Source organism: Nelusetta ayraudi, unplaced genomic scaffold, assembly GCF_046127955.1.
Source record: "Nelusetta ayraudi isolate G7.1 ecotype Tasmania unplaced genomic scaffold, CSIRO-AGI_Nayr_v1 ptg000002l, whole genome shotgun sequence".
NCBI classification, from domain to species: Eukaryota; Metazoa; Chordata; class Actinopteri; order Tetraodontiformes; family Monacanthidae; genus Nelusetta; species Nelusetta ayraudi.
Genome location: NW_027466052.1, coordinates 4,037,275 through 4,065,244, shown reverse-complemented (window position 1 = coordinate 4,065,244; position 27,970 = coordinate 4,037,275). Strand labels below are relative to the sequence as shown.

At 46.1% G+C, this 27,970-nt stretch overlaps 2 protein-coding genes across 3 annotated transcripts; one reads left to right on the top strand and one right to left on the bottom strand.

Moving 5' to 3' along the window:
- The first annotated feature begins 222 nt into the window (after positions 1-222).
- trpm5 (transient receptor potential cation channel, subfamily M, member 5) lies at positions 223-21,696 on the top strand. Its single transcript, XM_076018137.1, has 24 exons — positions 223-592; positions 698-878; positions 2,063-2,229; positions 2,969-3,146; positions 5,675-5,739; positions 6,099-6,284; positions 6,652-6,751; positions 6,910-7,028; positions 8,101-8,448; positions 9,202-9,345; positions 12,783-12,906; positions 13,158-13,303; positions 14,405-14,517; positions 14,592-14,693; positions 15,259-15,517; positions 17,806-17,924; positions 18,054-18,186; positions 18,292-18,466; positions 19,490-19,658; positions 20,233-20,411; positions 20,756-20,888; positions 21,066-21,138; positions 21,206-21,296; positions 21,374-21,696. Exons 1-24 carry the CDS (start codon positions 512-514, stop codon positions 21,517-21,519), a joined length of 3,531 nt encoding a protein of 1,176 aa, XP_075874252.1. The 5' UTR covers positions 223-511; the 3' UTR covers positions 21,520-21,696.
- Positions 21,697-21,957: 261 nt separating this feature from the next.
- On the bottom strand, positions 21,958-27,966 carry traf6 (TNF receptor-associated factor 6). 2 transcript variants are annotated; one of them, XM_076018116.1, is made up of 8 exons: positions 27,865-27,966; positions 26,906-27,222; positions 26,313-26,463; positions 25,815-25,973; positions 25,663-25,734; positions 25,160-25,237; positions 24,748-25,071; positions 21,958-23,766 (listed from the first exon to the last, which is right to left on the bottom strand). In XM_076018116.1, the coding sequence occupies exons 1-8, from the start codon at positions 27,865-27,867 to the stop codon at positions 23,158-23,160; spliced, it is 1,713 nt and encodes a 570-aa protein (XP_075874231.1). In that variant the 5' UTR covers positions 27,868-27,966; the 3' UTR covers positions 21,958-23,157. The 2 variants fall into 2 exon arrangements, with proteins under 2 accessions (XP_075874231.1, XP_075874240.1); XM_076018125.1 differs by lacking the exon at positions 27,865-27,966 and adding an exon at positions 27,379-27,491.
- Between the last annotated feature and the right edge of the window lie 4 nt (positions 27,967-27,970).

The window sequence follows — 27,970 nt, the reverse complement described above, 5'->3', positions numbered from 1 at the left end:
CGCCTACACAATCTATCTTTGGGACAAAGTGCTTAAGTTTAAAACCCATACTGATACTAACAAACAGGACTGCATTTTTAAACAGCATCAATGCAAAATTGATGTTACACATGTTGCTCCAAACACCCAAGGAACATGCATCATCATCGTCATTGTCATCGGCATCGTTGTCGTCATTATCATCATTATCATCATCATGAGGATGATGTGATTTGTTGACTGTAAAACACAAAGGTGCAAAACGATCCAGCTGCTACAGTAGCTTGAGATGAAGAACTGAACACTGGGATACTGTGGGGGGCACAGCGACAGATGAGAGCTCCTGCTACAGCAGAGACTTTCTCTCTTTTTTTTCTCTCTCTATTGTTGGTTAGAGGGGAGAGAAGGATGGCGCGACACTAACGCACATCCCCATTTAATTCCAATTTCCTCCAGCGTCCGGCTGCGCTGCTCCTGCTGCTCCACCGTGGACGAGACGCTGGAGAAATCATCCCGGGGGAAGGCCAGCAGGATGAATAAAGAGAAGGGTCACTGGGCCGCCGGAAGAGTGGGCGACATCGACTTTGTCGGGTCCAACAAGACGAGAGGAAAGGTGAGAGAATGAAAGAAAGAAGGGGAAAAAGAAAAACTGATGAAGGTCGCACGCTCGTCTGAACGGACTCGCTGACATCAGCACCGTGTCTTTGCCGCGTTCCAGTTCCTCAGGGTGCGCAGCAACACCGACCCGGTGCTGGTCTACCAGATGCTGACGGAGGAGTGGGGCCTTGCTCCTCCGCACCTGGTGGTGGCGCTGGTGGGAGGAGACGAGCTGGCGCAGATGAAGCCCTGGCTGAGGGACACGCTGAGGAAGGGCCTGGTGAAGGCGGCGCAGAGCACAGGTCAGGAACGACGGGCTCGCGAGTCCACCGGCCTCGTCGCGTGAAAAAGAGCGAAAGGGGGGGTCCGCCGCCGCCCTCTGTTGGCTGCCGGCGGTGCTGCCGGGAAAAACGCGGATCGGGAGGGAGACGGAACTCCACCGCCCTTTTGTGTCTGCGGTCTAAAATGAATGATCTACGACGCTCCCGTCTGTTTTTAATTGCTCCATTATTCCAATGATTTCACGCCTGCCGAGGCGATTGTGACAGAATGCTACGTGACTATATAAGGTGGCGGCCCAATTTGCATAATCAATACGCCAGCTGTTTGTTAAATCTGGGACACGAGTTCCTGGTGTGATTCTTGCAACGTGCGGGGGCTCGCGACACACAGCAGCAGCCACTGAGGGCAGCCGGGCAGCCGCGCACAGGCGGCGCTTTAAAGGTTAGAGATGTCATCATTTATGATTTATCAATTTATGTTTTATATAGTTTTTACTCCAGTGGGTCACCTCCACAAAACAGCGTATTTAGCACTCTGTTTCCAGCCAACGCTGATTTTTACCTCTTAGCTTGGGCCAACATTGATAATTATTGAAAAAAGGAATTTCCAGATAGGACAGTGAACCTTTTTATATGGACCCAAATGAGTTTTGCTTCAACACTGACAGCTTGATATTATACAATAAATAACTTAATATTGGGCACATGCAAAATCGAATTTCAAATAATAAAAAAAAAAAACTCATCAAAATAAATAAACTGTAAATTAAAATCATCATACGCCCCTTTTTTCATGGGCTAATAATTTATATAACAATACACCATTTAAGACATCCTTCAGTGAATGTCTGACTGTCCAAATTGAGCAAAGGATTCTGGGATTTGTAGTATTGCTGCATTATAGCAGTGATTTTTATATAGCCTCACGGGCCATATGTAATTACACTATGGTCCAAATTTGGCCCGTGGGCCAGAGTTTGACACCTATAATAAAGGTTTGCAAGGACAAACGAATGAAAGGGAACAAAATGAGGGATATCAAAGGAGGTGGAAATCCACCTCCTTCAAGTCATTGCTGTCAAATGAGACTTTGAATGGTTTCATTTGTGCACCGACATTTTCTTCAGCGGCATCTAATATTCACAGCCGGTAAAAATCCACGGCTGGAGCCGGCACTGATGTGCACCTGCTTGTCTCTCTGGCAGGCGCCTGGATTTTGACGAACGGGCTCCGCTTTGGCATCACCAAACACTTGGGCCAGGCAGTGAGAGATCACTCCCTGGCCAGCACCTCCTCCAAAGTGCGCGTGGTGGCCATTGGCATCGCACCCTGGAACATGATCCACAACCGAGAGGCACTGCTGGCTGCCAAGGTCTCGGTGCTTTCGCGCACACACAAACACACACACACACACACACACACACACACACACGCACCCACAGTGATCGCCAGAGGTGAAAAGAAGCAAAGTACAAATACTGTACTGTACTCGAGTACACTTTTCCGGTATCTGTACTTTACTTAAGTATTTCTTTTTCTGACGACTTCTTATTTTGAAATTACATTACACTTACACTTATACACAAATATGTGAATGTACTTTCTAGTCCCTACATTGGAAACCCACACTCATTACTTTTGTGTGTAAAAGTGTTAAAGAGATACAAATTATTTTGAAAGTAATTCACTTCTTATTACTATAGTAGTTTTTGCTTGAAGTGAAGCCATTTGAACTATGCTGTTGTGATGCTAAATACAAAACTGGATCATATTTTCAGAGGGAGATTATTTTTGAGTACCTCTTTTATCAACAAATATATTGTTTCATCAAAAAAAATATTTTTTCTTTTTACTTTTCACTAAAGTACATTTCAGAACCTGTACTTTCTTGGTTTTACTCCAGCAAATGAGTTGAACCAGTACTTTTACTTCTGCCAGAGTTATTTTTCTAACACTGGTCTCCACATTTTCACTTAAGTACGGAATGTTTGCCACCTCTGTTTATCGGGGCTGAGTGAACACCACCAGCAACATCTCAAAATGTTTACGTCGCCCAGCCGTCGTTAACCTTCCTTCCTTCCCTCGCTCTCTGCCTCCCGAACACGCTGCAGGCGGACGAGCCTGCCGTGTACAAGCCGCAGGACCTGCCTCACGGCTCGGTCTATTCCCTGGACAGCCACCACTCCCACTTTGTGCTGGTGGAAGGGGATCCCAGCAGACCGGGCGCCACCAGCGAGATGAGGGTGAAGCTGCTCAAGCACATCTCCCTGCAGCGCTGCGGATACGGCGGTAAAGCCCGTCAACTCAAAACACACATGCACAATTAGCCCTCTGTTTGCGCTCAACCACCCACCTTCATAGACACCATTACGCTCCACTGTACTTTTAGATCTTAATTTCTCCAGTCTCACTATGATTGCCTGTATATCTCCAGCAAATAAAATATTTAGCCCTCTGTTTAAAGCCTCCTGCTTAAAAAAAAAAAATAAAATAAAATAAAAAAATCTGGAATTGCCCTTCTGGCTAAAACCAACGTTTTGAAGGTGGAGCCAACATCTCACTGGGGTTCAGAGCCATTTGTGACATCACAAAGGGCTGGTTTCCAGAACTGCACGTTTCGGCACACGCTGCTTCTGCAGACAGGAGCAGGCAAAATGATGGATTGTTATTAGAAAACAATGATTGAAGGTAAATATTGTGTAATGTTGCACCTTTAATAAGACTGAGGTCACCACATCGAATTAAACTCCTGAATGCACTTTGCGTGTGCAGAGTTTATATTGGAATGGGCGGCGACGGCGGGCGAATGAAATAAAAGTGAAAATTGAATTTCAAATTGAAAGTCGGAGTGCACGTTCTGACAAATGGCTCCTTTCATGGTGTTCAATTATGCATCCATATTCATGAGGCATTATTTCACTGCTGTGCCGTTCGGGGTACAGGTGGCTGTTCAATAACCGGGGCTCTCCATAAAATAATGGCCCGCAAAACTGTAAACAAGTGCAGCAGTAGAATAAATGCACATCTGTGCAGGGCCATTTGTTTTGGCTTTTTCTTTTCCGGCCCTCTGACAGAAAATGCTTTAGAGATTATATCAGTTGTTTACTCACTTCTATTCTTTCATGATTCCCCGCTCTCAAGCCCAACACGAAATCAAAGTGGAGGCTGTCGCCGCCCGACAAAACAGCGCCATTAGCGAACAATGTTCCGCGAGATTTTCCTAGTCCAGAGTGTCGTCTGGTCCAGAGGCAATGTTTTTTTTTTTTTTTTTTTTTTATTCTTTTTTTGCGAGAAAGGGCAGCGCGCATTTTTTATTTTATTTTTTTTCAATTTTCATTTTGAACGCACATAAGTTGGAGCGGTGATGCACAGTGTGCCTTGTTCACATCTATGGCTGTGCTTCAAAACCCGTAATACCACTTCAGCCCGTTGCCAGAAAAAAAGATTTTGTTCTTCCCGATGCATCGCGCTGCCAGATTGAGGCGGTGCGGCTGGCCGTGCGAGCCAGCAGAGCGGGCGTCACATCAACTGAGCCGCAAGAAGAACGTAGAAATGCTCTGGCGAAAACTGTTTTGTTGTTGTTGTTGCCGCTTGCTGTCGTCCTCCTCCTTTCCTCCGCTCTCGGAATATAAGAGCAAGAGTGCAAGGTACAACGTGATGTTGAGTTTGTCCCAGCTGCGTGCGTGCACGCGCCAGGTATTGTGTGTCTGTGCGTCCTCTGTGAGGGCGGCAGCGGAGCGAGCAAAATTATAAAGAAAAAGGGATGCAATTTTGAATTCCCCTCATGCTGGCTCACCGGACCTCTCTCTCTCTCTCTCTTTCTCTCTCTCTCTCTCTATCTCTCTCTCTGTCTCTCTCTGTTTTCCCAGTTTTAGTTTTTTCCAAACTTTTTTTTCCAAAGTCACCTCAACACAGGGATATCTGTCACAGCGACTGCATGCTTATGAGTTTGATACAAAATCATGAACAACTCTGAAAAAAGATAGATGGATAGATATAAAGAACGCTGCCCGAGAGTTGTTGTTCAGCCTCCTTAAAGCACCGCCATGTCTATTTCTCTCGAAAATACAACCAGGCGGGTAATCTATTACTAAGTAATCCGCTACTGTAATTAAACTACTTTTTTAATAACACAGTAATGTAAGGGGATTACTCTGGCAAAGGTTGCAATTATATCATAATTACTTTATCAAGTAATGATTTTAGCTTGATTTTTTGCAAGCTAAAAATGTCTTATTATCCACGAAATATAGAAAAACAATCGAAAACAATGTCGCAGATTGATGATGCGGCCGTGCATGCACCATCGTTGATGGCTATGCAACGATGCACCAAAGCAAGCGTGGCGGCGGCAAAAGAAAAAAAACAGCGATTGCGTTTGATAGCTGGACATGCAAACATTATTTTGAGTTCATCTCGTCTAAATCCAAGAATATTGTGGTTCATCGTCCGTCATGTGCAGGAAACAAGGCATTCTCAACTGTCACTGTACCTTTTTTAACGAAAGTGATTAGTAATCAGTGATTGATTACTTATGAAACAAATGAGTGAAAGAAGTAATTAGATTACTTTTTGAGGTGTAATCAGTAATCAGTAGGTGGATTACTTTTATGGAGTAATCCCAACAACACTGTATACAACACACTACTGTTGATATGTCGGGTTGTTTTATGTCTATATTGGAAACTAAACAACAATCTTCCTCCAAAAAAACAGCCTGCGCACCATTCAAAAACAATGAGACCTAATTGTGCAGCTGTTGTACAAATTGTTGCATGTACGTTGTTGCCGAGCATGCGTTTGGATTATTTCTGCAGGCACGGGCAGCTTTGAGATCCCAGTCCTCTGCCTGTTGGTGCACGGGGAGCCCAGGATCCTAAAAGTGAGTTTCCTCCTCCTTCGCCTACACTTTCCCTGGGATTTAAGAGACGTGGCTACAACCAGAGCCTTTTTTTCCCCCAGAGCTCATGTTTCGTCCCGCGAATGCCCACATGCTGACTGAACAATAGCTTAGGCTTAAGAATTAGGCTGCAAATCAAATTTTTTGGGGAGGGAGGGTGGAAACAAAAATTCTAATCTTCTTTGGCTGCCAGCGTCAGTTTGCTTTGCATAAATACGACTGTGGCCGGGTATTGTGGGATACGGCTCGCTCTGATCAATACGAGGCTCTTTTTTTTTTCTTTTTTTTTTCCAACGGGGTGTGAGGACGCGACTTTGAACACGGCTGCTCTCCCTCCGCAGAAGATGTACAAAGGCGTTGCCAATTCGACACCGTGGCTCATCCTGGCCGGCTCGGGAGGCGTGGCCGACATCCTCGTCACGCTGATGAATAGGGGCTGCTGGGACACGGACAGCGTTCATGAGCTGCTGCTGGACACCTTCCCCAATGCCCACCACAGCACAGACAGGAGTAACTGGGTCAAGCTGGTGAGAGATCGCTGTGCACAGCATGCAGGACGTAGCTGCTGCTGCTGCTGCTGCTGCCACTAAGGCAGATGTGCAGATCACAGGCGCTGAAAAACCCTGCCAGAAAAAGAGGTGTGGGGGGGCTTTGGGGGAGATGGTGCAGGAAGCCATAGCGTGGGATTTTGCATCTTTATCTTCAACGTTTGTACGTGATGACCTAATTAAGGATTATGAGGGGAAGAGAGAGAGAGAGGGAGAGACGGGGCAATTATGCAAGAGGCTTTCTCTCACTGACGGTGAGGAACGTTTGTGCGTCAGGGAGGGAAAAGGGAGGCTTCACATTTCTTGGCTGGCATGAGGAGTAATTGACTGTCAACCTGCCAATCAGATCCAGAAGATCCTTGATCACGGGCACCTCCTCACCGTCCACGACCCGGAACAGGAGAGCTCGGAGCTGGATACAGTCATCCTCAAAGCTCTGGTCAAGGGTAAAGCAACGCAACTGAGAGATATTATTGAGGGACATGAAACAGGTACTGAGGCTTGACGCTTGAGCTCTCACTATATATGTCTATATGTGTGTGTGTGTGTGTGTGTGTGTGTGTGTGTGTGTGTGTGTGTGTGTGTGTGTGTGTGTGTGGGTCAGCTTGTAAGAGCCAGAGCCAGGAGGCCCAAGACTTCCTGGATGAACTGAAGCTCGCTGTGGCCTGGAACAGGGTGGACATCGCCAAGAGTGACATCTTCAATGGAGACGTGGAGTGGAAGGTGACCGGATGGAAATGCATTTTCTTATCTGAAATCACATCCTCCCTGTGCTGGTTGCCATGTAAGAAAAAATAAAAATAAAAAATAAAAGACTGCATACATGAAACTCATTGGAGATGCGAGAAAAGCGGTGACCTTACAATTAAACCCACTCTTTATCTTCAATATAAAGCCTTGTTATTAGCAAATGACTTTTTTTTTTTTTTTTTACATTATCATATAAAGTACATTAAACAAACATTAGCTTAAAAAAAAAATAAATAAAGCTGCAGGCAGGACTTAGTCGTGTATTTGAAGGGTACCTTGGCAGTGGGCCCCGCAGCGCTCTAGGAGATAGATAGCAGTTCACCAGCAGCAGCGAGGTGGGTTGGACAAAAACAAACTGCAGGAGCCTTTCTTCTTCCAACGCTGAAGCAGCGGACATCTGCATTTAAACTGGGGGCATTAACCCAAAGTCATATCCATCTGATAAGAGGCCTGTGGAAAAGCCTTTGTAAAGGGCAGGCGACTCTTGGAAGGGGATTGGATGAACACAATGGAGCGGGCCAATCAGATTTGCCACCCGGGAGCGGCGAGCGAGGGCCTCAGGCGTGTTTCTCATGATTCTCAGAAGGTGACATCAGCTGCATGTCTCCGCCCTGCGGCTCGCTGCTGTGTTCTGCAGCGTTTAATGGAACTCTCTATAGCGGAGTCGGTCGGAGGTGAAGTGAAGACGCACAAAAGAATTCAGTCTAACGTGCTGTTCATATGGGGGGGGGGGGGGGGGGAGCGTTTAATCCCATTTACCGTTTGCTCTTCTTCTAATGTGAACGTGCACAAACTGCCGCTCTTGTGCACTTGTGATCGTCTCTTCAGCAGCAGCCAGCTTGCAGTAGCTTCCTCTCCTTGCTCTCCTCTTCCTCCAAAGTACGATACCCTCTCGCACCTCTCATCTCTTTGCCGACAAGTGAAGTTGATTAGATATAGTCTCCTTGGCACCTGAAAATATGTGGAGCTGCAGGTTGGCAGGATGGAATGAGAGTAGAGTGATGCGGCCGGTTGGAGCGACAGACTGATCCTTGATCTTCCCCAGGCGTGCGACCTGGAGGAGGTGATGATGGACGCGCTGGTCAACGACAAGCCCGACTTTGTGCGCCTCTTTGTGGACAACGGCGTCAACCTGGGCGAGTTCCTCACCTACGGCCGTCTGCAGAAGCTCTACTGGTCCGTCTCGGAGAAGAGCCTCCTGCACAACCTGCTGCTCAAGAAGTACGAGGAGAAGCAGCTGCTGCTGGGCGCCGCCAGGAAGTCCTACCCGCCCGGCCACCACCCGCCGGAGCAGGGCGACCGCAAGTCGCGCTTCACCCTGTTCGAGGTGGCCAAAGTGCTCAAAGACTTCCTCCACGACTCCTGCAAAGGCTTCTACCAGAAGGTTCCCACCGTGAGTAATGCGCCGTGCCGCAGGAGGTTCTGCGGGGACGACGTGTGCACTGCGCTGAGTAAGACGTCCTTTCACATCCTGATGGATGGCGTTGCGTCCCGTAACGGCCTCCGCGGCGCCTCCCATCCCTTTTACCTTTGTGATAGTTGGAAATACATTTTTGCACACCCCGTCTTGCACGTTCGCACACACCGATGAATTGTAGCCACCTAGGAATTTAATCTTTCAAATCCGCTTCCACCTCTTCTGCCACATCTTTTCAACAACAACTGCACCCCGTTGTTTTTTGTTTTGTTGTTGTTTTTATAAGTGCAGTACTTTTTATGACCCCCTCCATAATTCTGTACTTTAATCTACCAGGACAAAACCAAACCCTCAGACAAACAGTTGGAATCCGGTGCATGTTTCCAATTTTATGGTAATTTGCAGAAAGAAGGAGATGAATCATCAATGCAAGATAAAACCCGTTGTTACGTGGCAAAATTAGTAAGTTTTTATTGTGTGGTTTCACCAAAAGTGCTTGCAGGGCGGAAATTACAGCTAATGCAATGACAAAAATCAAATTCTTTGTGAAGACTCTTTGTCATCATAAAAAGTGTAGCATTAAATAGAAAGCAAGAAAAGCCAACGTCCCATGTTGAAGGACCACTCATTCCTCTCTGTCTCTGAAAGATCTGCATCCGGCTGTCGGCTGCCTGTAAAATGTCCACATCCATCCCGTTGAAAACATATCATGTGTTGCGTCATCTCCAGGAAAAGCCAGCGAAGGGCCGATTGTTCCACACCCAGAAGAACCTGGCGGAGATGGAGGAGTGCTGCGAGCATCCCTGGAGGGATCTCTTCCTCTGGGCCGTCCTGCAGAACCGACAACACATGGCTAACTACTTCTGGGCCATGGTCAGTCTTTTCGGTATCACTGGGGTCAATAAGTAATCTTCCGCGTGCTCACAGCCAATTCGGCCGGCGCGCCAGATGGCGTGTTTCCTAACTGCTATGGATTCTGTGACGGGGGCCAATAAGAAACCTTTGGTAAAGCGAGGCGAAGCTTGGAAGAGCTTTGGATGAACCTTCTGTCCTGGTCATTTAGGCAGACTTATTAGATTTTCTGCTGCCAGTCAGGGCAGGTAGCTACGACTTGAGTCCTGACCATAGTGAGGCAACATGAGGTGCTGAATTAAAAAAAAGCCAGTTAGGAGTAAAGGAAAATATATTTTCTACTGAGAAAAGCTTCTCTTGCCCTTTGTTGTTCTTTCGATATGAAAATGTCACCAAGGTTGGATTAAAACCTGCAGCATCCATGCTAATCTCCTTAGCGGCACCCTCAAAGTATTCCCTTTTTCTGGGGCTTTAAACTACCATAGCTTCCGTCACTTGTTTCCTGCTCTCATGCTAAGTTGTCTAGTTGTAGAGTGTCCGCCCTGAGACTGGTAGATTGTGGGTTTGATCCCCGGCCGGGTCATACCAAAGACTGTAAAAATGGTAGCCATTGCCTCCCTGCTTGACACTCAGTATTCAGGGTTGGAATTGGGGGGGGTTGATCACCCATTGATTCCTGGGTGCAGCACCATTGCTGCCAACCGCTCCCTCAAGGGATGATGGGTCAAATGCAGAGGACATATTTTGCATCCTGGGATGCACTGGGACTTTAACTTCAATCCTACCACCAGTTAAGAGTAATGCTTTCCCTAAGAAATGTGCCTGAGGAACAGGCCAAGCCCCAACCCGAACTTTTCCATCCCGTAGCCTTGCAAAATTAGCAGCCAACTGAAGTTAAAGGGAAGTGTGGTTCTAGATGGGCAGCCTTTTTCCGTGTCACTGCGCTGAAACGAGCCGCTCGGAGTCTGGGGGGCTTTCTACATCACAAGTCGAGCTGCTTATCGTAGTGACGCCTCTGCAGCCTATTTTGAGACACAAATGTGGACGAGGCATCACTGCATGAGAGCTAGTATCAGTCTTCCCCGCTAGCTAGCGCTAGCAATGAAGGACTGGCCAAAAACAAGGGAGTCAGCTGTTCCAAGGATAGAGCTGGGAGGGTAGGTTTTTTTTTGTTGTTGTTTTTTTACCAAACAAACCCTGTTTATTGTTGCAATTAAACCACAAAATGTTGTGTTGTTATTATCTTATTATTAAATCTGAAAATGCACACAATAAGGATTCTTTAAATGAGCTAAAAGTGCTGCAAACCACCAAAGTGCAGGTGTAAGAAAAGCTAAAGCGCTTATCTTATCTCCACGACATTTATTCAAATGGGGGTCGTGAGGGTATCGCCGGCTCTAAAGACGGTAATGGGAATTACATCCCGACGTGACACAGAGGGCCCGCCAACAGTTTGAAATGACACCGATCAAGTGCAATTGCTCTTTATTTTGGACGTCTTTTCAGGCCACCTTTCATGTCTTCGTCATCTGCACTCGCCAATAGTGGGAATAGTGGTCAGCGAGACGAGCTCCTTCCCTCCTCCCTCACCCTTCCTTGCATCTTATTTCAAACATTATTTGAAATTATGGTAATTTCCTCCGGTGTTTGGTGTAGTTCTCCCTCTGCAAATCGTTTCAGGCGCTCTCTGACTGACTGGGGTCTTTGTGTCCATAATTAGTTTGTTTCGAGGAGGCCAACACGAGCCAGTGGAGGAAAATATGCATGGACACATCTACGAAGCCAGACGACAGATACATGATGATACACCAGCTACTTTATTATTTAAATAATGATGTGCTAGGTCACTGTGGCTCTCATTAGAGCTCCCCTTCGCTATCCTGCATTGTGTTGTTCTTCAGGTTGGTTGATTGTTGCATTTTTTTTCCCTGTTTTTTTATTTATTCACGTTTGCTCTACAAATTACAGGGCTGTTATTCTTGGCTTTTAACGGCTGGGAAAGCAGTGCAACAGTTCAAATCGCGAGATAAATCTCCAGACAAACGGATAATTGGAAGATCTGTTTCTTTCTTTCTTTGTTTATTCTTTTGTGTCGGCACCAGAGAGTCACTCAGACTCTTGGATAGCAAGTTTAATTCTCCAGCATCGGTTCTCTGTTGCTGACAAACAGGTCGGACTGAAACCTCTATCTTCCCGCTCGCTCGTTAGACGGCGCAAATAACAAAATCCATCTTAGACGACAGGCAAAGCTCACTAATCAAACACCTGACGTGTTGTTTATTCAGTAATAAACGCTTCAAAAGCTTCAAAATGGAGTCTGACGCGGGATAAACAGCTTCTCGGCCTGTCGACGACTATTTCTCGGATGAGTAAACGGGATTTGGGACAATCTCAACCGTTGATCTTGCTGCGGCAGGATGAGCAAAACCTTCAGCCTGATAAGTTAAAAAAGAAAAAGATGGAAGGATTGGATCGTCACTCAGGACTGCAACTTACTCCGCAGAATTCAAACTAAATCATCCATCTGCCAGCTCAAACTTTGTAGTGCACCAAAATGTCTGAGAGTGATGCTGCTGACTCTTAATCCAATAATATTAGATTGTTATTTTACAAAATGTTTTTGTATTTTTTTTCTTTAGATCTCTTTATTAGAATTAGTGTTACCGTCATTAAGTATTTTAACAATAAATACTAAGCCAGCAACTGACATTGAAGCCTGGTAGCTACAAAACAAAGTCTGTCATTCAGACTGCAGTGGAGCCACATCGCTTGAATAATTGTCCAAAAATAAACCATATGCAGCCCTCTGTTAAAAACCTTCTGTAATGATGCTGGACTTTGCCTCTGAAATGTATCCTAAAGCTCTAGAACTGAATCTTACACATTTGGGAGGGAATTAAATCAAGACAATCTCTGTGGGTGGAACTAATACCTGGCTGGGAGTATCCTCACTGACATGTATCTGTGCTCTTTGTGACATCACAAAGAACTGAACGAAGTGAAGGATCCTTTAATTCTTATTTCTGTGGAGTTCGCTGACAGTGTGGGGACGCATGTGACGCGTCCCGAGCGTCCAATAAGGGGAGTGTGGCACAATATGGGACCTTTTAAAGGATAGATCCTGGCGGGTGGGTTTTCTTCTAAAACCTTTCGATCAGGTCCAATCTGAGGTTAAGGCCATGATTTCTACCATCCTGCTAAAAACGAAGAAACTAAGAGAAAATAACAGGTATATCTATATATATATATATATATATATATATATATATATATATATATATATATACATATCTATAATATATATATATGTGTATATATATATATATATATATATATATATATATATATATATATACATACATGGATGAAGACACAGACTCTGTAAAAGTGTAAACTAGACTTCTCAGGTTCTTCTCTCAGACCTATTTCTTGGATCCAGCTCTCTTTTAATCCTTCAGGGCCCTGAGGCAGTCGCGGCGGCGCTGGCAGGTTGTAAGATTCTCAAAGAGATGGCACGACTGGAATCTGAAGCTGAATCTGCACGGAGTATGAAGGAGGCCAAGTATGAGCAGTTTGCCCTTGGTGAGTGCACAAAAAAAAAATCAAAAATAACACGCCACAATAACACACACGCACACACGCACGCACACGCAGACACACACAACTCGATGACAGCAGCTGACAGTCTGAAATGAGATTTTAAAAAGGGGGTCAAAAAGGGAGGTGCGTCCGCCGATGGCAACAAAACAACAAGGCCGTCGCAAACAGGTGAAAATAAGATGTGAATTTTAAACGAGTCAAAAAAAATCTGGGGATATTTTCTTGTGTGGCAGATGTGTTTGGGGAGTGTTACTCCAACAGTGAGGACCGGGCCTATGCTTTGTTGGTGAGGAGAACAAAATGCTGGAGCAAGTCTACTGTCCTCAACCTGGCAACCGAGGCGGACGCCAAGTCCTTCTTCGCTCACGACGGAGTCCAGGTAGTGCACAAACGCATTGTAAAAAATTCAATAATTAAAGAAAAACATAATTTTCACCCTTAATCTTTCGGCGCTTCGAAAGTCGCAGCATTTGATTGGGAAAGTTTGGAAGCTCCCATGCTACCTCCCCCTATTAAAATGGAAATATTGCTTTGCCTCGCAGTTTTGCAAGGAACCTTTTTTCAAGGTGTTGCACGCCACTGGGTTCCTTAATGCAAAGTCGTATAGTTTTGAGACCCCAGCCGGTTGCACAGCTCCTGAGGAAGAATTCCCCCCCCCAACACACGACCACGCAATTGTCACCAAGCGTCGCGAGCTGATTAGCATTCTGCGTTTAGCATCCCGGAAATTCTGCTTCAAACGGAGAGAGCGTCGTTCTCTCCGATCGCAATAATTTGAGCGGGAGTGCGTGAATTTCAACGGTTTAATGTAGAACAATGCAAGCAATGCAAAGCCAAACAGGCTTCGCGGGGCTCCTGTGTTCATGAATCAGCCGCCGGCAGAGCCGCCGGTGAGCTGAGCAGCCTGTAAGATCTGTGCTGCCCTCTGGTGGTGGCTCACCGTCCAGATGTTTTGGCGTACGTCTCGACCACCAAAGGTGGAAAGTAACGAAGTACAAATACTTCATTACTGCGCCTAAATCAACGTTAGTATTTCTTTTTCAAACGTGTTCTTACTTTTTACTCCCTCCATTTGTACACAAATATCTGGACTTTGTATTCCTGCTTGTTACTTTTGTGTTAAAGAGTTTAAAAGATAGAAAGTCTTGTAAAAGTAATTCACTTATTACTACAGTTGCTATTTTTTTTTTTTTTTAATTGAGCTATTTAAGCTATTCTGTTGTTCTGTTATATATAAAATTGGATCATATTTTAGAGATAGATTGTTTTAGAGTACCTCAACTTATAAACAAATGTTTTTCTTTCTCTTTTTTTTTCATTTGTACTTATGTACATTTCAGAACCTGTCCCTTCTTTCTTTAACTTGAGTAAAGTAGTTGAATCAGTTCCCTTTACCACGTCATTTGTTTGCACAGGCATCCATACTTTTACTTCAGTACAGAATGTGAGTACTTTTGCCACCTCTGTCAACCTCCTGCAGGCGCTGCTCACAAAGATCTGGTGGGGATCGATGACGACCGACACTGCCATCTCCAAACTCGTGGTGTCCTTCTTCTGCCCGGCCCTCATCTGGACCAACCTCATAAAGTTCAGGTGAAGGTTTCGACTCTCGACTGTTTTGTTGGCCGTTGGCTCTTTCTCGTTGACACTGTTGTTGGTCTCTCCAGCGATGAGGAGCTGGACAGTCGTGGTGGCCGAGAGCAGTTTGTGGAGCTGGACAGTCTGGACACGGAAAAGGCCTTGCTGCTGACAGATGACGATGACGCCCTGTGAGTTTGTGGACAGTTACTCATGATGATGTTTTCAAAACAGAACGTGGCTCTGTCTCTTTGTAATGGGCTAATTGCTCCATTACTCACTTTTGAAGGCTCTGTTTTCAGAGTTCTCTGGTGGAGCAGCCTCATAAAAACTCTCCAGCAAAATGGCATATTTAGCCCTCTTATTAAAGCCTCCCGATAAATCGCCAGGTCATAGCTTCCTGCTAAAGCTGATATTGTCCCTGTCCTTGTGACAACCACAGGGCAACGGTTGACTTACAGAAGCATGTGTATGAGCCCATACTTTTTAAAAAGTAAAAAGGATGCACCTTCCCTTTTGTTTTTTCTTATTTGTTTTCTTTTGACAGGCTACAGACATATTATTCTTAGGAAACATGAAAGGAAATCAACCTTTCAAATTCTCTTGAAAATAAAAGTTTAAAATAAAAAACTCAATAAAACAGATGCTGCCACAAAATGTGGAGTCAACCGGCATGCAAAAACAAAGTCAGTCATCACTGGTTGGGGCCTGAGGTTCAGGTTTTGGACCCATGCCAACCTCAGCCTTGTGTTCTAGGGACTCTTCAGCCGGTGGCCCGGCCGCTCAGAGCTGCCCCTCCGTCTGGTGGCGCTTCCTGCTCCGCCGCTGGCGGCGCTTCTGGAGCGCCCCTGTCACCGTGTTCCTGGGCAACGTCATCATGTACTTCGCCTTCCTCTTCCTCTTCACCTACGTGCTGCTGCTCGACTTCCGCCCGCCGCCGCCGAAGGGACCCGCAGCGGCCGAGATCATCCTCTACTTCTGGGTCTTCACCCTGGTGCTGGAAGAGCTCAGACAGGTGGATGTCAGCATGCCAAAAAACAAAACAAAAAAAAAACAAAACAAGCTAATTCACTTTCATTTAACCACCGTAGTTGGAAAGGATTAATCCATGATGCTTGACCTCGCTGTGTATGTGCAGCACAGTCACCCACAGGCTTGCGCACGTACATACATACATACATAACTGAGTAGGAGGTGACTCACGTCGCCGGAGTGACCTCAATCTCTCCGGGTTTGAAGGATTCATGAGCCCTTTCACTCCTCATCTCCGCTCCCTGCTCGTGGAGGAGGTCAGACAAGCCTGATCCCGTCTCACATGATCCAGTTGAGCCTCCGTCCCCCGGGCACGCCACCTCCAGATGAGACTGGCCTTCCTCTCTGTTCCCCTGGGTGGCGTTCTCCTCTGTTCCAGTTCCCTCGGATGGACAAGAAATAGGCATGAAATTACAAAAAAAAAAAATAATAAAAAAAAGTTCCCACCAAAAAGCGAAACAAAAAAAGCCCAACAATGTTGTGTTTACAACAGAGGCTGCGGCGTCCTTGTCTTGTCTTGGAGAGAGTGGTTGAAAGGGTTCGAAAGATTAACGGCAGCAGTCCTATTGTCACGGCGCTCAATCAATCACAGCCTCAATTATTTAGTCGCAAGTGCTTCTGTTTCAGGCGCCCAAGGGTCAAAATTCACTTTGCCAATTTCTATAAAAAAGTAGCTCCATTACCCCTAGAATTGCGCAAAACCTAAATATCGCAATAACAAACTGGTAATGCAAACGGCCAAACTTCAAAAAACCTCTCAAATATCACTGAAGGTTTTGACGCGCTCATGAGGTGGGTTTTCAGACGTATCGATATGAAGGTTTTTTCGCAAAAGTGTCACGGGAACACTTTTCTCGCATTGACACGTGATGTACGGGGGTCACATGACCAGCTCACATGAAGTTAAAATGGCGAGTTATGTTTAGACGGAGGAGGAGACGTAATATTTTTTTACAAGTAATCAACGAGAAAAAAATATAACAACCATTCTTGATAGCAAACAAACGTAGACAAACAAAATCAAACGGAATTGTCGTAAAATCTCGTCCCGTGAGATTTGACGAGGATTACTGCACCATTCAATGGAAACACCTGCAAGTTGTAATTGTGCTTTGCTGAAATATCGCTTTTATTTTGCGAAACGCTGTAATGGAAATGCAGCTAATAACGTTTCTACAGCTAGCTCAATCTGAAATCCACCCTTTGTGGTGTCACAGAGGGCACCACCGAGCTGAGAGCCGAGATCATTGCACGCTTTGAAACAACAGCAGCGTCTTCCAAAGACATTAAAACCCTCACACCTCGACAGCTAAATTTGACGCAGCTTCGGTGTGAAACTCCAGTCGCGAGTGATCAGTCGGCTGTCGGTGCTGCGTCGCGGCGTCTTCCTTCAGCTCGCTCTCGAAAGGCGACGGCGTCTTTGAGGAAGCGTCGCCCGGGTGCTCTCCGGGGAGCCCTGTTGAAAACTGCAGGGGGACGACTCCGCCTTGCGGTGCAGGGAGAGTCATAAACATTTTACAAACCTGAGAATTTGGGGCACTGCAGGTTTTCTCGGCATGCGGCACACACTCGTATCGTATTCCTCCTAACTGCCTCCCGGCCCTGCAGGTGTTCCTGACAGGCAGACAGGCAGGCGGAGGGTGAAAGTGTCTCAGCTTGCAGGCGGCTCGAACCTGAAAAAAAAAATAAATCCAGGAGCAGATGAGATCCTAAAAACATTGTATTACGGTCCACCGTGCCCACGAGTTCCTCCTGCTATTCCGAGTTGGAACATATTTGCATATCAAATGTCAAGTTTACAGAAGTGCACAGACTGAGTTATTTATTTTTGCGTTTCTTTTTCTCATGCACCTGATATAAAAATTGGGGGGCGTTTGATGTTTGGTTTTTCTTTTTTTCCTATTGGCTGCTGTGATGAGGTCAAGCAGCTCCAGCAACACTTGTAGTTCTAACAGCAGCTTAATTAGAGCAACAGGTTCAGACTCGTGGCCTTTTTGTTCCCACTTGTTTTTCTCCTCTGCGGCGCTTGGAAGTAGAGGAAGAAAAACTTTCATGTCTGCAATCAGAAAATAAAACCCCATTAAGCCATCAAAGCTACAAACTTTTACAGCTAGACAGCCATCAAAAAATGTTAGAGATAAACCGCAGACTCAAATTTGTATTTTCTCCCCGAGAGAGCAAAAAAGAAAAATCATAATAAAAATCTCCCATAATAGCTGAGTCCAGTTTTGGTCCTATACTTGATCTCAGTCTCTTCCCTTCACCTCGCAGAGCTTCTTCACCGACGAAGAGATCAGCATCTTGAAGAAGTTCAAGCTCTACGTCGAGGACAACTGGAACAAGTGTGACATGGTGGCCATGTCGCTCTTCGTCGTCGGGGTTTCGTGCAGGTACGTGTCACACGCACGGACGCCGCGTAAAAAAAAAAAGAAAGAAAATAGCTGAAATACGAGTGGGCGGCCAACGTGTGGGCTGTTAAAGGTAAGATGAGGAAAATGAACGCACGCGGGTTCTCGCAGGATGGCAGACAACACCTACGAGGCGGGCAGGACGGTGCTGGCGATAGACTTCATGGTTTTCACGCTGCGTCTCATTCACATCTTCGCCATCAACAAACAGCTGGGCCCGAAGATTATCATCGTGGAGAGAATGGTAATTAAAAACCCCGCCGCTAATTAGTGTTGTAGGGGAACGGAGCCCACGGAGAAGAAGGCCTACGGGTGAGTGTGAGTGTGTGTGTGTGTGTGTCTCCCGCAGATGAAAGATGTCTTCTTCTTCCTCTTCTTCCTGAGCGTCTGGCTCATTGCGTATGGCGTCGCCACCCAGGCCCTCTTGCACCCCAACGACCCCAGGATTGACTGGGTGTTCCGCAGGGCCCTGTACCGCCCCTACCTGCACATCTTTGGCCAGATCCCCCTGGAGGAAATAGATGGTATTTTTTTGGTTTTCTGTTGTTGTTTTCATTTGAAATTGAAGATTTTTTATAATATTATTGAACTCAACTGAGTTATACTTGCATTAAATAGGCAATGCTTTATTGGCCATTATTGGAACGACTGCACATTATTAAATGGTACATCATAAATAAACAAGCAAAATCAAAAAAGATATTGTACAACACAGAAATAATTAATGTACAATAAAGGACACAATGCATTACAAACTCATTACAATATCAATTGTAAATGCTACATTTAAATAGAATAAATCCTGTCACTTTATGCACCAATTATAAAAGCTAAAATATGAGAATACCTGGGGGGGGAGGGGACAGCAATAATAAACAACACAATACAACAGTGGGAGAAAAAAAAAGGTTTTGGGCATCCTTAAAGTTTTACCCAATCCAAATATTGTCATTAAATATTTGCCATAAAATTGTTTTTTTTTTTTTGTGTGTGTGTGTGTGTGTGTGTGTGTGTGTGTGTGTGTGTGTGTGTGTTCCAGAACGTTTGGCGGCATCGGAGGCACACAAACTTATTATTAATGAAAACAAAATAAGAAAAGTAAATTCTGGTAGTTCTTGTACTGTTTGTACTTTGGATGTGTGCTGCAAAGGGACAAAGTGATTTGCAGTGTTCTGATCTGGATGGAACAGGGCAGCACGTGGCTAAATGATGGCGACTGAATACTAAAATGAATGGCACTTGGAAACTTCAGACTGATTGTCAGTGCAACACAGAACGCGACAAACGCATGAGATGTCCAAACACTTTTTTTTCCCACCACTGTACGTGAGAAACAAGGTAGGGTGTTGAATCCATCAGCAACGTTTGTGTCATGACAAATTCAAACTATGCTTCAGCAGTTGCACAGCCTACTGTAGTTGTGCAGGTTTCCCAGCGTTCATCAGCGCCTCCTAGTGGCCCATCCTGCCAAACTGATCAACTCGGACCGCCGACGACGTTTCTCTGTCCAACTTGATGTCTCCACACCTTTTATTCTCCCGACGCAGCGGCCCGCATGCCCGAGATCAACTGCACAAATGACTCGGAGGAGATCATCAGTGGCCAGCGGCCGCCGTGTCCCAACATCTACGCCAACTGGCTGGTCATACTGCTGCTGGTCATCTTCCTGCTGGTCACCAACGTCCTGCTGCTCAACCTGCTCATCGCCATGTTCAGGTCGGTCCAAGAAATGGCTGATGTGTTCGTCAGCCTGTTGAAATAAAGCTTTATGCATTTTGTTGTTGTTGTTGTTGTTGTTGTTGTTGTTGTGTTGGCACCTTTTAGGTCTTCATTTTTTTTTTTTCTCCCAACTCCAGCGGTGCAGCCTTGCGTGATTAATTATCCCCTAAAGACTTAAGAAAACAATATAATTGGCTCCCTATTAAAGGCCTCCAGCAAAACACTGGATTTGAGCTCCTGTTAAAACACTGATACTTTGAACTTTCAGCACGTTTGGCTGACAGACACTCTCAGAGGGTGGAGTCAAGTCACATGTTTAAGAGTCTAAGAGGGAGAGATAAAAAAAAAGAAAAAAGTGCAATCTATGACGTCACAAAGTGCTGGTTTACAGCATTGCCTGTTTTTAGCACATGCTTTCTGCAAATTCCACTGACAAGAAAAGAATTACAGCATAGATTCTTCCCAACTCACTTGGGAGTTTATTGACAGGATGGAGATGCGAATTACTGGTGGGGAAAACGGCGATTTGCAGAAAGTGGGACTCACTGAAGCGCCTCCCACTTCTCTCCAGCTACACCTTCCAGGTCGTGCAGGGCAACACGGACATCTTCTGGAAGTTCCAGCGGTACAACCTGATCGTAGAGTACCACAGCCGGCCGGCGCTGGCCCCGCCCTTCATCATCATCAGCCACCTCTCGCAGGTGCTGCTCAGCCTGGTCAAGCGGCCCGAGTCCAAGCAGGAGCACCTCGGTAATTAGGCTCGCGTACACGCACACCCCAGCCGGGAGAGGGAGGCAGGGTGAGGTGGAGGTGGAGGGTGCGGGGGGGAGATTATTAAACCAGCTTGCTCTTCCCCCGAGCTCGCGCTGAAATTGTTTCTTTTGGGTAAACGGGCTAAATTAAAATGAAAGCGGCAACTGGAAAAGACATTGTGTGCTTATCGCTTCCCGTCACCTGCGCCCTCCATAGAAATTGCCTGTTGGTTAATTGGATATTGAATTGTGTGTGTGTGTGTGTGTGTGTGTGTGTGTGTGTGTGTGTGTGTGTGTGTGTGTGTGTGTGTGTGTGTGTGTGTGTGTGTGTGTCTGACACAGAGAGAGAGCTGCCTGCAGGGCTGGACCAGAGGCTGATAACATGGGAGACGGTGCAGAAGGAGAACTACCTGGCCAAACTGGAGCGTCAGCACTGGGAGAGCAGCGAGGAGAGACTCAAGAGCACCTCCTCCAAGTAATTGTGTATTTGTTGTTGTTGGGCGGCGGGGTCGGCGTTCCTTTATTTTTGCGAGCTCCGTCTCCAGCGAAGGCTTGCCAGAGATCTCACGCAAGAGCTCTGGTGCCCCCTGGTGGTCGACGGTCAGTACTGCAGCGTTGCGCGTTGCCTTCAGAGTCATTCTCTGTGTTTCAGAGTGCAAAGTTTGCTCAAGATCGTTGGTGGCTTCAAGGATCAGGAGAAGAGAATGGCGACCATGGATGCTCAGGTAAACCTTTGTTGTTGCCCTGACCTGGGATATGAGTTGCAGTCTGACGCTGACGTGCGCTCCTCAGATCAGATACTGCGGAGACGTGTTGTCTTGGATGGCGGAGTGCTTTGCTCAGAGTACCCTCAAGTGTGGGAGAGAAGTTCCCAGGGCGCCAGGTGAGCCACGAACCGAAGCTCACACATGTGCACCGCCACAAGTGAGATTATAGCGTTCACACGCCGTGGTCTTTCAGTGTCTCTGGCAGGTACAAAGTCGCCCGGCGCCAAAGATGCAGCCGTGAATCACACGGAGCGGGAAGGTGACCAGGACGAGGTAGCCAGCAGGGCAGGTCACGTCGGACGTGGAGCTTATAAAAGACCTTCTTTTGATGATGAATAAACATATAAGCAGAAGCTACTGCTATGAAGAAAAAAAAAAGATACTTCATAAAAGTGCTAATTTTACAATATATTTGAGTTAGCTCGTGTAAAAGCAATTTTGTTTCCACTGTGTGAACTTTTGCCAAAATGTGTCAAATATATTGCATAATAAAGCCTTTGAAGTTTAGAAACATCATCTTTGACATCAGAAATTAACTCATTAAATGAACTCATAAGGTCATTGGGAGGGCAGGTGAAACAGAAGCTCAAACACTGAAACCAGGAAATAGAAAGTGTGTTTGCCTTTAATTCGCGGCCATTTGACGAGTACGGGGTCAGCGGAAGACAAAAACTCTGAGCGTCACAGCATTCAGTGGTAATGGGGGGGTTGGTGGTGGGGGGAGAGAATAACAACCACATTTTTACACACTACATAAACGACAAAGGCGAAACGGGCACCATGTCATGTTAATTTATTTATTCATTTAAGTGACAACAGAGTGGGAACTCGCACTTTCTTTCTCTCAAACAATCTTTGGTTGGAGGCACAAAAAGGAAGAAGGTGCACAAACATGGACAAAGGGCCGAGTTCTGAACTCTTCCATCCACCAGTAGTCTTCAAAGGTTCTCGCCGTGTTTCCAGGCGAACTGAGCGGCCTGCGCAACACCGCCAAACCAAGACACGTCGTTAAAGGTCCAACATGTAACATTTACCCGGATCTATTGGCAGAAAATAAAATATCAGGATCATTTCATAATAGCAATAACTTCATGTGATAAAGAATTTAGTATCCAGGGTTAGACACTAAAATAAATAACTTATTTCCATTTAATTATTCTAAGAAGTTCATTATTATAAACTATAAAATAAATCTAAAAGCATTTTATTCATTTTATGTATTTATCTTTCTGCAGTAGCTTCACCAAAAAAAAATAATTAAAAAACACAAAATAACATCAGGGCAGCTTTTCCTCAATGGAGATCACAGATCAGACGTGCGGAAGCATCTGCCTGCAGTATGACTTCTTACCACTAGACGCTACTAAATCTTACACGCTGGGCCTTTGAGACAGTCCTCCGTTTATTTCCCTCCCCGTCAGTCCGGACAGAGCCGCCTCCTAATTGCAGGCGTTGGCCGTTAAGATCCCTGTGATCCCACAGAAGGATTTCAGACAGACTTTTAAATGTCCAGTGAGCGTTCCGCGACCAGTGCGGTCTTGCGTCGCTCCTTAAAACGCATTCCAATGTATACACGCGCAGATCTTTGTCTTGAGAGCTCGGAAGGGGAGTGGCGGGGAGGAGATGTTATGATTGTCTTGTCTGTCTGTCTGTCTGTCTGTCAGTGCAGCATTAAGCCACTCTTTTGGCCCCCGGAATTCCAGCTTTAATCTGTAACATTCAGCACCGTCCTCTGAAAACTAAGACGACGGATCAACGCGTCAACCTAAACTGCTTTGCGTTGGCTGCACGCAGACGGTGAATCCTCGAGGCCTTGTGCGCGGGATGCTTTTGAGAAACATTGAAGAAGGCTGTGCTGTGTTTGCAGCGGCAGAAGCGAATGGCCTGAAGTGTCCAGAAATGACCTGGCAGCATCTTGAACCGTGAACCCAGAAAGATCCGAGCCGGATTTTGAGCATCCTGGCGGCACACAGTGTTCTAGTAGTCTCTGGTGACAGAGGCCTCCGGCCCTCTCGGCTGCACTGTTAAGCCCTCGCGGTGAGGCGCGCCGTCGAAACGCGGCGTCACCTCGCAGCGGATGAGCAGCGTGTCGTCCTTGACAAACGCCCTCTGACTCAGCTGATTGAGATGCAGGAAGGTCACGTAGCCGAAGCCTTTGGGGTTGCGCTGGGAGGTGGGCTTCTGGAAGGCTTGCAGGTCAGGTTTGGTCTCCATCAGCTCGACGTGGTGGTGGCCGTCGGGCCCCTGGTCCAGGATGGTGAGGCGGATGGTGCCCTGGAAAGGCCACGTCAGCAGCCCGTCGAAGGCCCCTTGCATGGTGTGGACGAAGAGGGAGATGAAGTTGGAGCAGCGCGGCGCGTTGGGGGCCTGCAGGTGCAGCCGCAGGCAGAGCTTGTAGCCCGGGTGGCCCGTGTAGAAGCCTGGGCTGTGCTCCACCACGGGCTGGCCCGCTTCCTGGCTCCGCAGGAGGCTGGAGAAGCTCCTGAGGCGCCAGACGAAGATGCCGTGACACTGCTGCGCCTCCAGCTCCCGCACCGTCTCCTCCAGCGTCGAGACTCTCCGCCGCAGCTCGGCGAGCTGGCCCGCCTGCGGGAAGGAAACGGGGCTGTGGTTTTTCAGTGGACGAAAGACTTGGGACCAGTTTAAACAAGAGGCTTAGCGCGAGTGGCGAGCAGGCTGGGCTTGGCTTTGCTTTGCAGTGCTGTCCGGCTGTGTTCAGCCACCGAGTGTCTGGATCACACGCAGTCCGCTCGGTTCAACAGCGAAACACACAGATCCCCACCAGGGATGTTAACAATTAATCGACTATCGATTAACTGTCGATTAAGAATTTAATCGATTCAATTTAATTAGTCGCAATTAATTGAAAGTCTTTTAGGTTTTTTTTTTTTCTTTGTTAAATGGCGTGGTGTGTACCTGTATACCCAGAACAAGTTATTTTTAAACAACTTTTAATAAAAAATATTGTACCTGTTTTTTATCATTTTACTGTAATTGTTGATTTTAAATGGCTGTAATCTTTAAGCTTGGCCAGGACTCCCTTGGATAAGAGATTTTTAATCTCAATGGGACTTTCCTGGTAAAATAAAGGTTAAATAAAAAAGAAACTAATAATAAAAAAAACTAAAGTTGAAATGTGACCCATTAGAAGACAACTTCACGTCAGAGGATAAATGTTTAGGGTGTTTTTACTGTTCTCTAATGTTAAAATGGGCCACATTGGACCCTCAGCAATATTTAAGGGTTAAATCATGCGTTCCTTACACAATTTTCATTGTGAAATTTAGGTTCTCAAGAAAAATCGCCGCTTATCAATGAATCAATAATCGATCAATAAGGTCAATCAACTAACGATCAATGAGTTAATCGATCATTTGCATCCACGGTCCCCAGAATACTGGTGATGCAAAAGAAAAAAAAGTGTGATCCAGACAAATCATATGATGAATATTGTAATAAAAATGAGCAGAGAACATCTTGACTGTGTGACCAAGCAGTTGTTGTGCTGCCAAAGCTAAACAGACAACAGGACGCTGTGTTGGCGTTTGCGCCCGTGACTTCCTTCACCTGGGTTTCCTTCTGGATGGTGAGGTAGCGGATCTGGTGATCCTGCTGCACCAGCCTTTTGTCCATCTCTCTGATCCACTGCATATCCTCGTTGGACTGACAGGGGGCGCAGTTGCTGCTGCAGCTCACAGAGCCTCCCGGTCCACCGCAGGACGCCGCCGCCATCCCCGCCCCCTGATCCTCGTGAAGTGCAGGAGGTGCAGTCGTGTACAGGGATTTGGATGCAATGCCGTTGAGGCTGAACCCGCGCAGGAAGTCCGCCATGTAGCGCATGTGCATCTGCGTGAACTCCTGCATGTGCTGAGCCAAGTCGTGGCGCTGCATCTGCGGAGCGAGGTCGTTATTGGAGGGTTGCGTCCTCTCGAAGGGGAGACGACTGCTAACCGTGCACACACTGCAGCTGATCACTTACCCTCTCCTTACATCCAAACATGCTAAAGTTGCAGGCGACGGGCGCTTTGGGGCAATCCGCATCGCAATGAGATTCCATCTGAAACAGGAAATAATGGTGGCTTTTGTTTTTTTTTTCTTGTGTTGTTTTAATTAGAAGTTCAACAGTTGCTTCAGACTGAAAAAGCATAACAAAGAAAATCTGTGAAGATACTAAATGAAGGAAAGAAGAAAGAAGAAGAAGGAGGAGGAGGAGGAGGAGGAGGAGCACTGCTTGGGTCCTTTAAATACAACAGGTGCTCTTTGGTTGGGGTGTATTCATAAAATTCAGTTAAATCCTTGCACAAAAAATGGGGAAACTGAAAAATCCAAGGTGACTGTTTTATATATAAAAATAAAAAGCATAAACAGTATATAAAATTCTAAAATTTAAAAAGAAAAATCTGTCTTTTCAAAGTAAACAAGCTGCAGTTTGTGAATAAGATTCCACAACATTCATTTCATTCATTTTGCCCACTCACTCACCTGGTTCCTGACGAGGTCCAGGTCACAGTACTGGCACGTCACGCTGGCAAAGGGACACTGCTGCTGATGGAGCTGATGAAGAAAACCCACAATGAGACCCCACTGTGAGGAGACCAGATCCCCCGCTGACGTACAGCCGGCGACAGCGATACCTCTCTCTCCTCATGAACAAATCCCGCAAAGCAGTCCGGACAGGACACCGGCCGCCTCTGGCACTCCACCGTCACGTGGAGCTCCACGCTGCTCTTTCTGACCGACCGCTGGCACTGTGGGCAAGGCACGGTAGCAAACTGACAGCTCTCCAAATGGCTCTGGAAGGGAGACAATGCGGCCAGTCATCCTTTGCCTGACAACTAGCACAAACATGTCGACTATACAGATGTAAATTACAGTCAGTATCGACGAAAACATTCATTCTTCTTCTTATAATTGTTCTTATTATATCACACTGTACAGTAAGCGACAAAGATCTCTAACTGATGACAATTCTAGCCAGGAAACAACATAATCACAAGCGGCAAGATTTTGTACAGTCTGCTAAATATAATTTGACATTTCTATCTACACACTCCTTCCTGTTTAATCTCACAAAAAAACAAACAGGGATAATCACAAAAAAAGAACGTTGAGTTCATTCTTCGCGTCCTCACCTCTAAGTGTCGGAGCTCCATCTTGTCAACGCAGCCGGAGTTTGGACAGCGGACCGTCAGCGACAGAATCTCCCGCTTGGCAAAGTTGTCCGGGAACAGCTGGTCTTTGGACAGCATTTCATTGTCCACAGGACACCTCTGTCCCGTGTCGCTGTGTCGAAAGAAGAGGGACAGTCATCTTTTATGGCCAACGTGGCGAGTTAATCGGCTCCGACGTGACACAAAACTCCTTTTACTTCATCTTTTCGAGACAGTTTATCTCATGCAGGTTGTTCTAGAACCTCTTAAATACTCTGCTGCTCTTCTATTTCAAAATGGCATGTTATCCAGTGATTGATGTTGATGAACTATTGTTATATATTCCTATATTATTATTATTATATATTATATATTCCGACACCAAACCACCAAAAATAGCCTCCGTGGAGAGTGTGTGAATAGCAAGGATGTCCCTCTCCCCATTAAAACGTTTTTAAAGCTTTTTTTTGTTTGTTTGTTTATTCTTGATTTCATTCTTTATATAAAAAAGAAAAAACAATTTAATATAAATACAAACATTCTCTAGAGGGTCACCGTACGAACGACAAGCCTACCGAATGGACTTTTCAATGCAATTCTTGCAGAAACGGTGGCCGCACGGTGTTTGGATGGCGTTCCTCAGAGCCATGAGGCAGATGGGACACTCGTATTTACTCTCCAGGGGAGGGTCGAACTCCACGTCGTAGCCCTGCTGGGGAGGAGATGCTTGGAGGCTGGCCGAGGTGTTGCTGCTGAGGGTACCCGGGCTCTCCGGGCTTAGAAGGGATTCCCTCTCCTTCTCCAGCATCGCCAGCGCGCAGCTCGATAGCTCTCTGCCGCCGTCGTAGCTGTCCTCCTCCAGACCTCCCTTGCTGCCGTCATAGCAAGCCATCTGAGGGGCAAACAGGGGAAACCGCAGGTTACGTTGTGTCCGAAAATATAAGCGCTGTCTGTGAGGGAGTATTTGAGGACTTCGTGCGCTCCTCGCGCGACGACGCGCATGTAGCGCTGCAATCTAATCATAACGATGTATGTTTTGTTTTTTTACCATTCATTTTCAAGCGTTTTTGTCGGTGTGAAGGTGTTGCTTACGTACGGCGTTCTCATCTCAGTCATGCACGTTTGATTAATGGATTACTTTAAAGTCCGTGGATGCTCTCGGAGGAATGGACCGCGGCGTGTCATTGTCAGAGTCTGTCTTTTATGCTTGGAACCTTTATGTCGTTGCAGTCATAGATATCTACAGTTGCAGTCAGGAAGAATCCTTAAAGCTTCACAAGGATTTACCCGTCTAGTGTCTGGAGACGCTGTCTAAAAACTACATGACAAAGTTGTTGTTTTTTTTTTATTAATGGAGCCGCCATGTTTTGAAAGATGCGGAACTTCGAAGTATGCAACCTGGCTGTAGTACAAGCGAGCCCGAAGCAACCAAATAAGCGGAATTAAGCACAATAATTATTTAGTAAACGTGGGGAAAATGTATTATTCTGATGTCTGCGTCTGTAAAAGTTGGTAGCACTTGTTTAGTACTTACCATTCCCCGAATACGTCTCAAGTTTTTCGTTTCGAGTTAATTTCCTGTTTTTTTTTTGTTCTTTTTTTTTGTCAAAACGTCATCGTTGTTCGTTTTTTGACTGTCG

Excerpts from the sequence above, each read along its gene's own strand:
- trpm5 (XM_076018137.1), top strand. The coding sequence starts at position 512 with ATGAATAAAGAGAAGGGTCACTGGGCCGCCGGAAGAGTGGGCGACATC. Across the intron at positions 2,230-2,968 it reads AGGCACTGCTGGCTGCCAAG|GCGGACGAGCCTGCCGTGTA; the intron begins GTCTCGGTGCTT and ends AACACGCTGCAG. Across the intron at positions 19,659-20,232 it reads CTGCTCATCGCCATGTTCAG|CTACACCTTCCAGGTCGTGC; the intron begins GTCGGTCCAAGA and ends ACTTCTCTCCAG.
- traf6 (XM_076018116.1), bottom strand. Across the intron at positions 25,974-26,312 it reads TGGAGCTCCGACACTTAGAG|AGCCATTTGGAGAGCTGTCA; the intron begins GTGAGGACGCGA and ends TCTCCCTTCCAG. Across the intron at positions 25,072-25,159 it reads TGTTTGGATGTAAGGAGAGG|ATGCAGCGCCACGACTTGGC; the intron begins GTAAGTGATCAG and ends CTCGCTCCGCAG.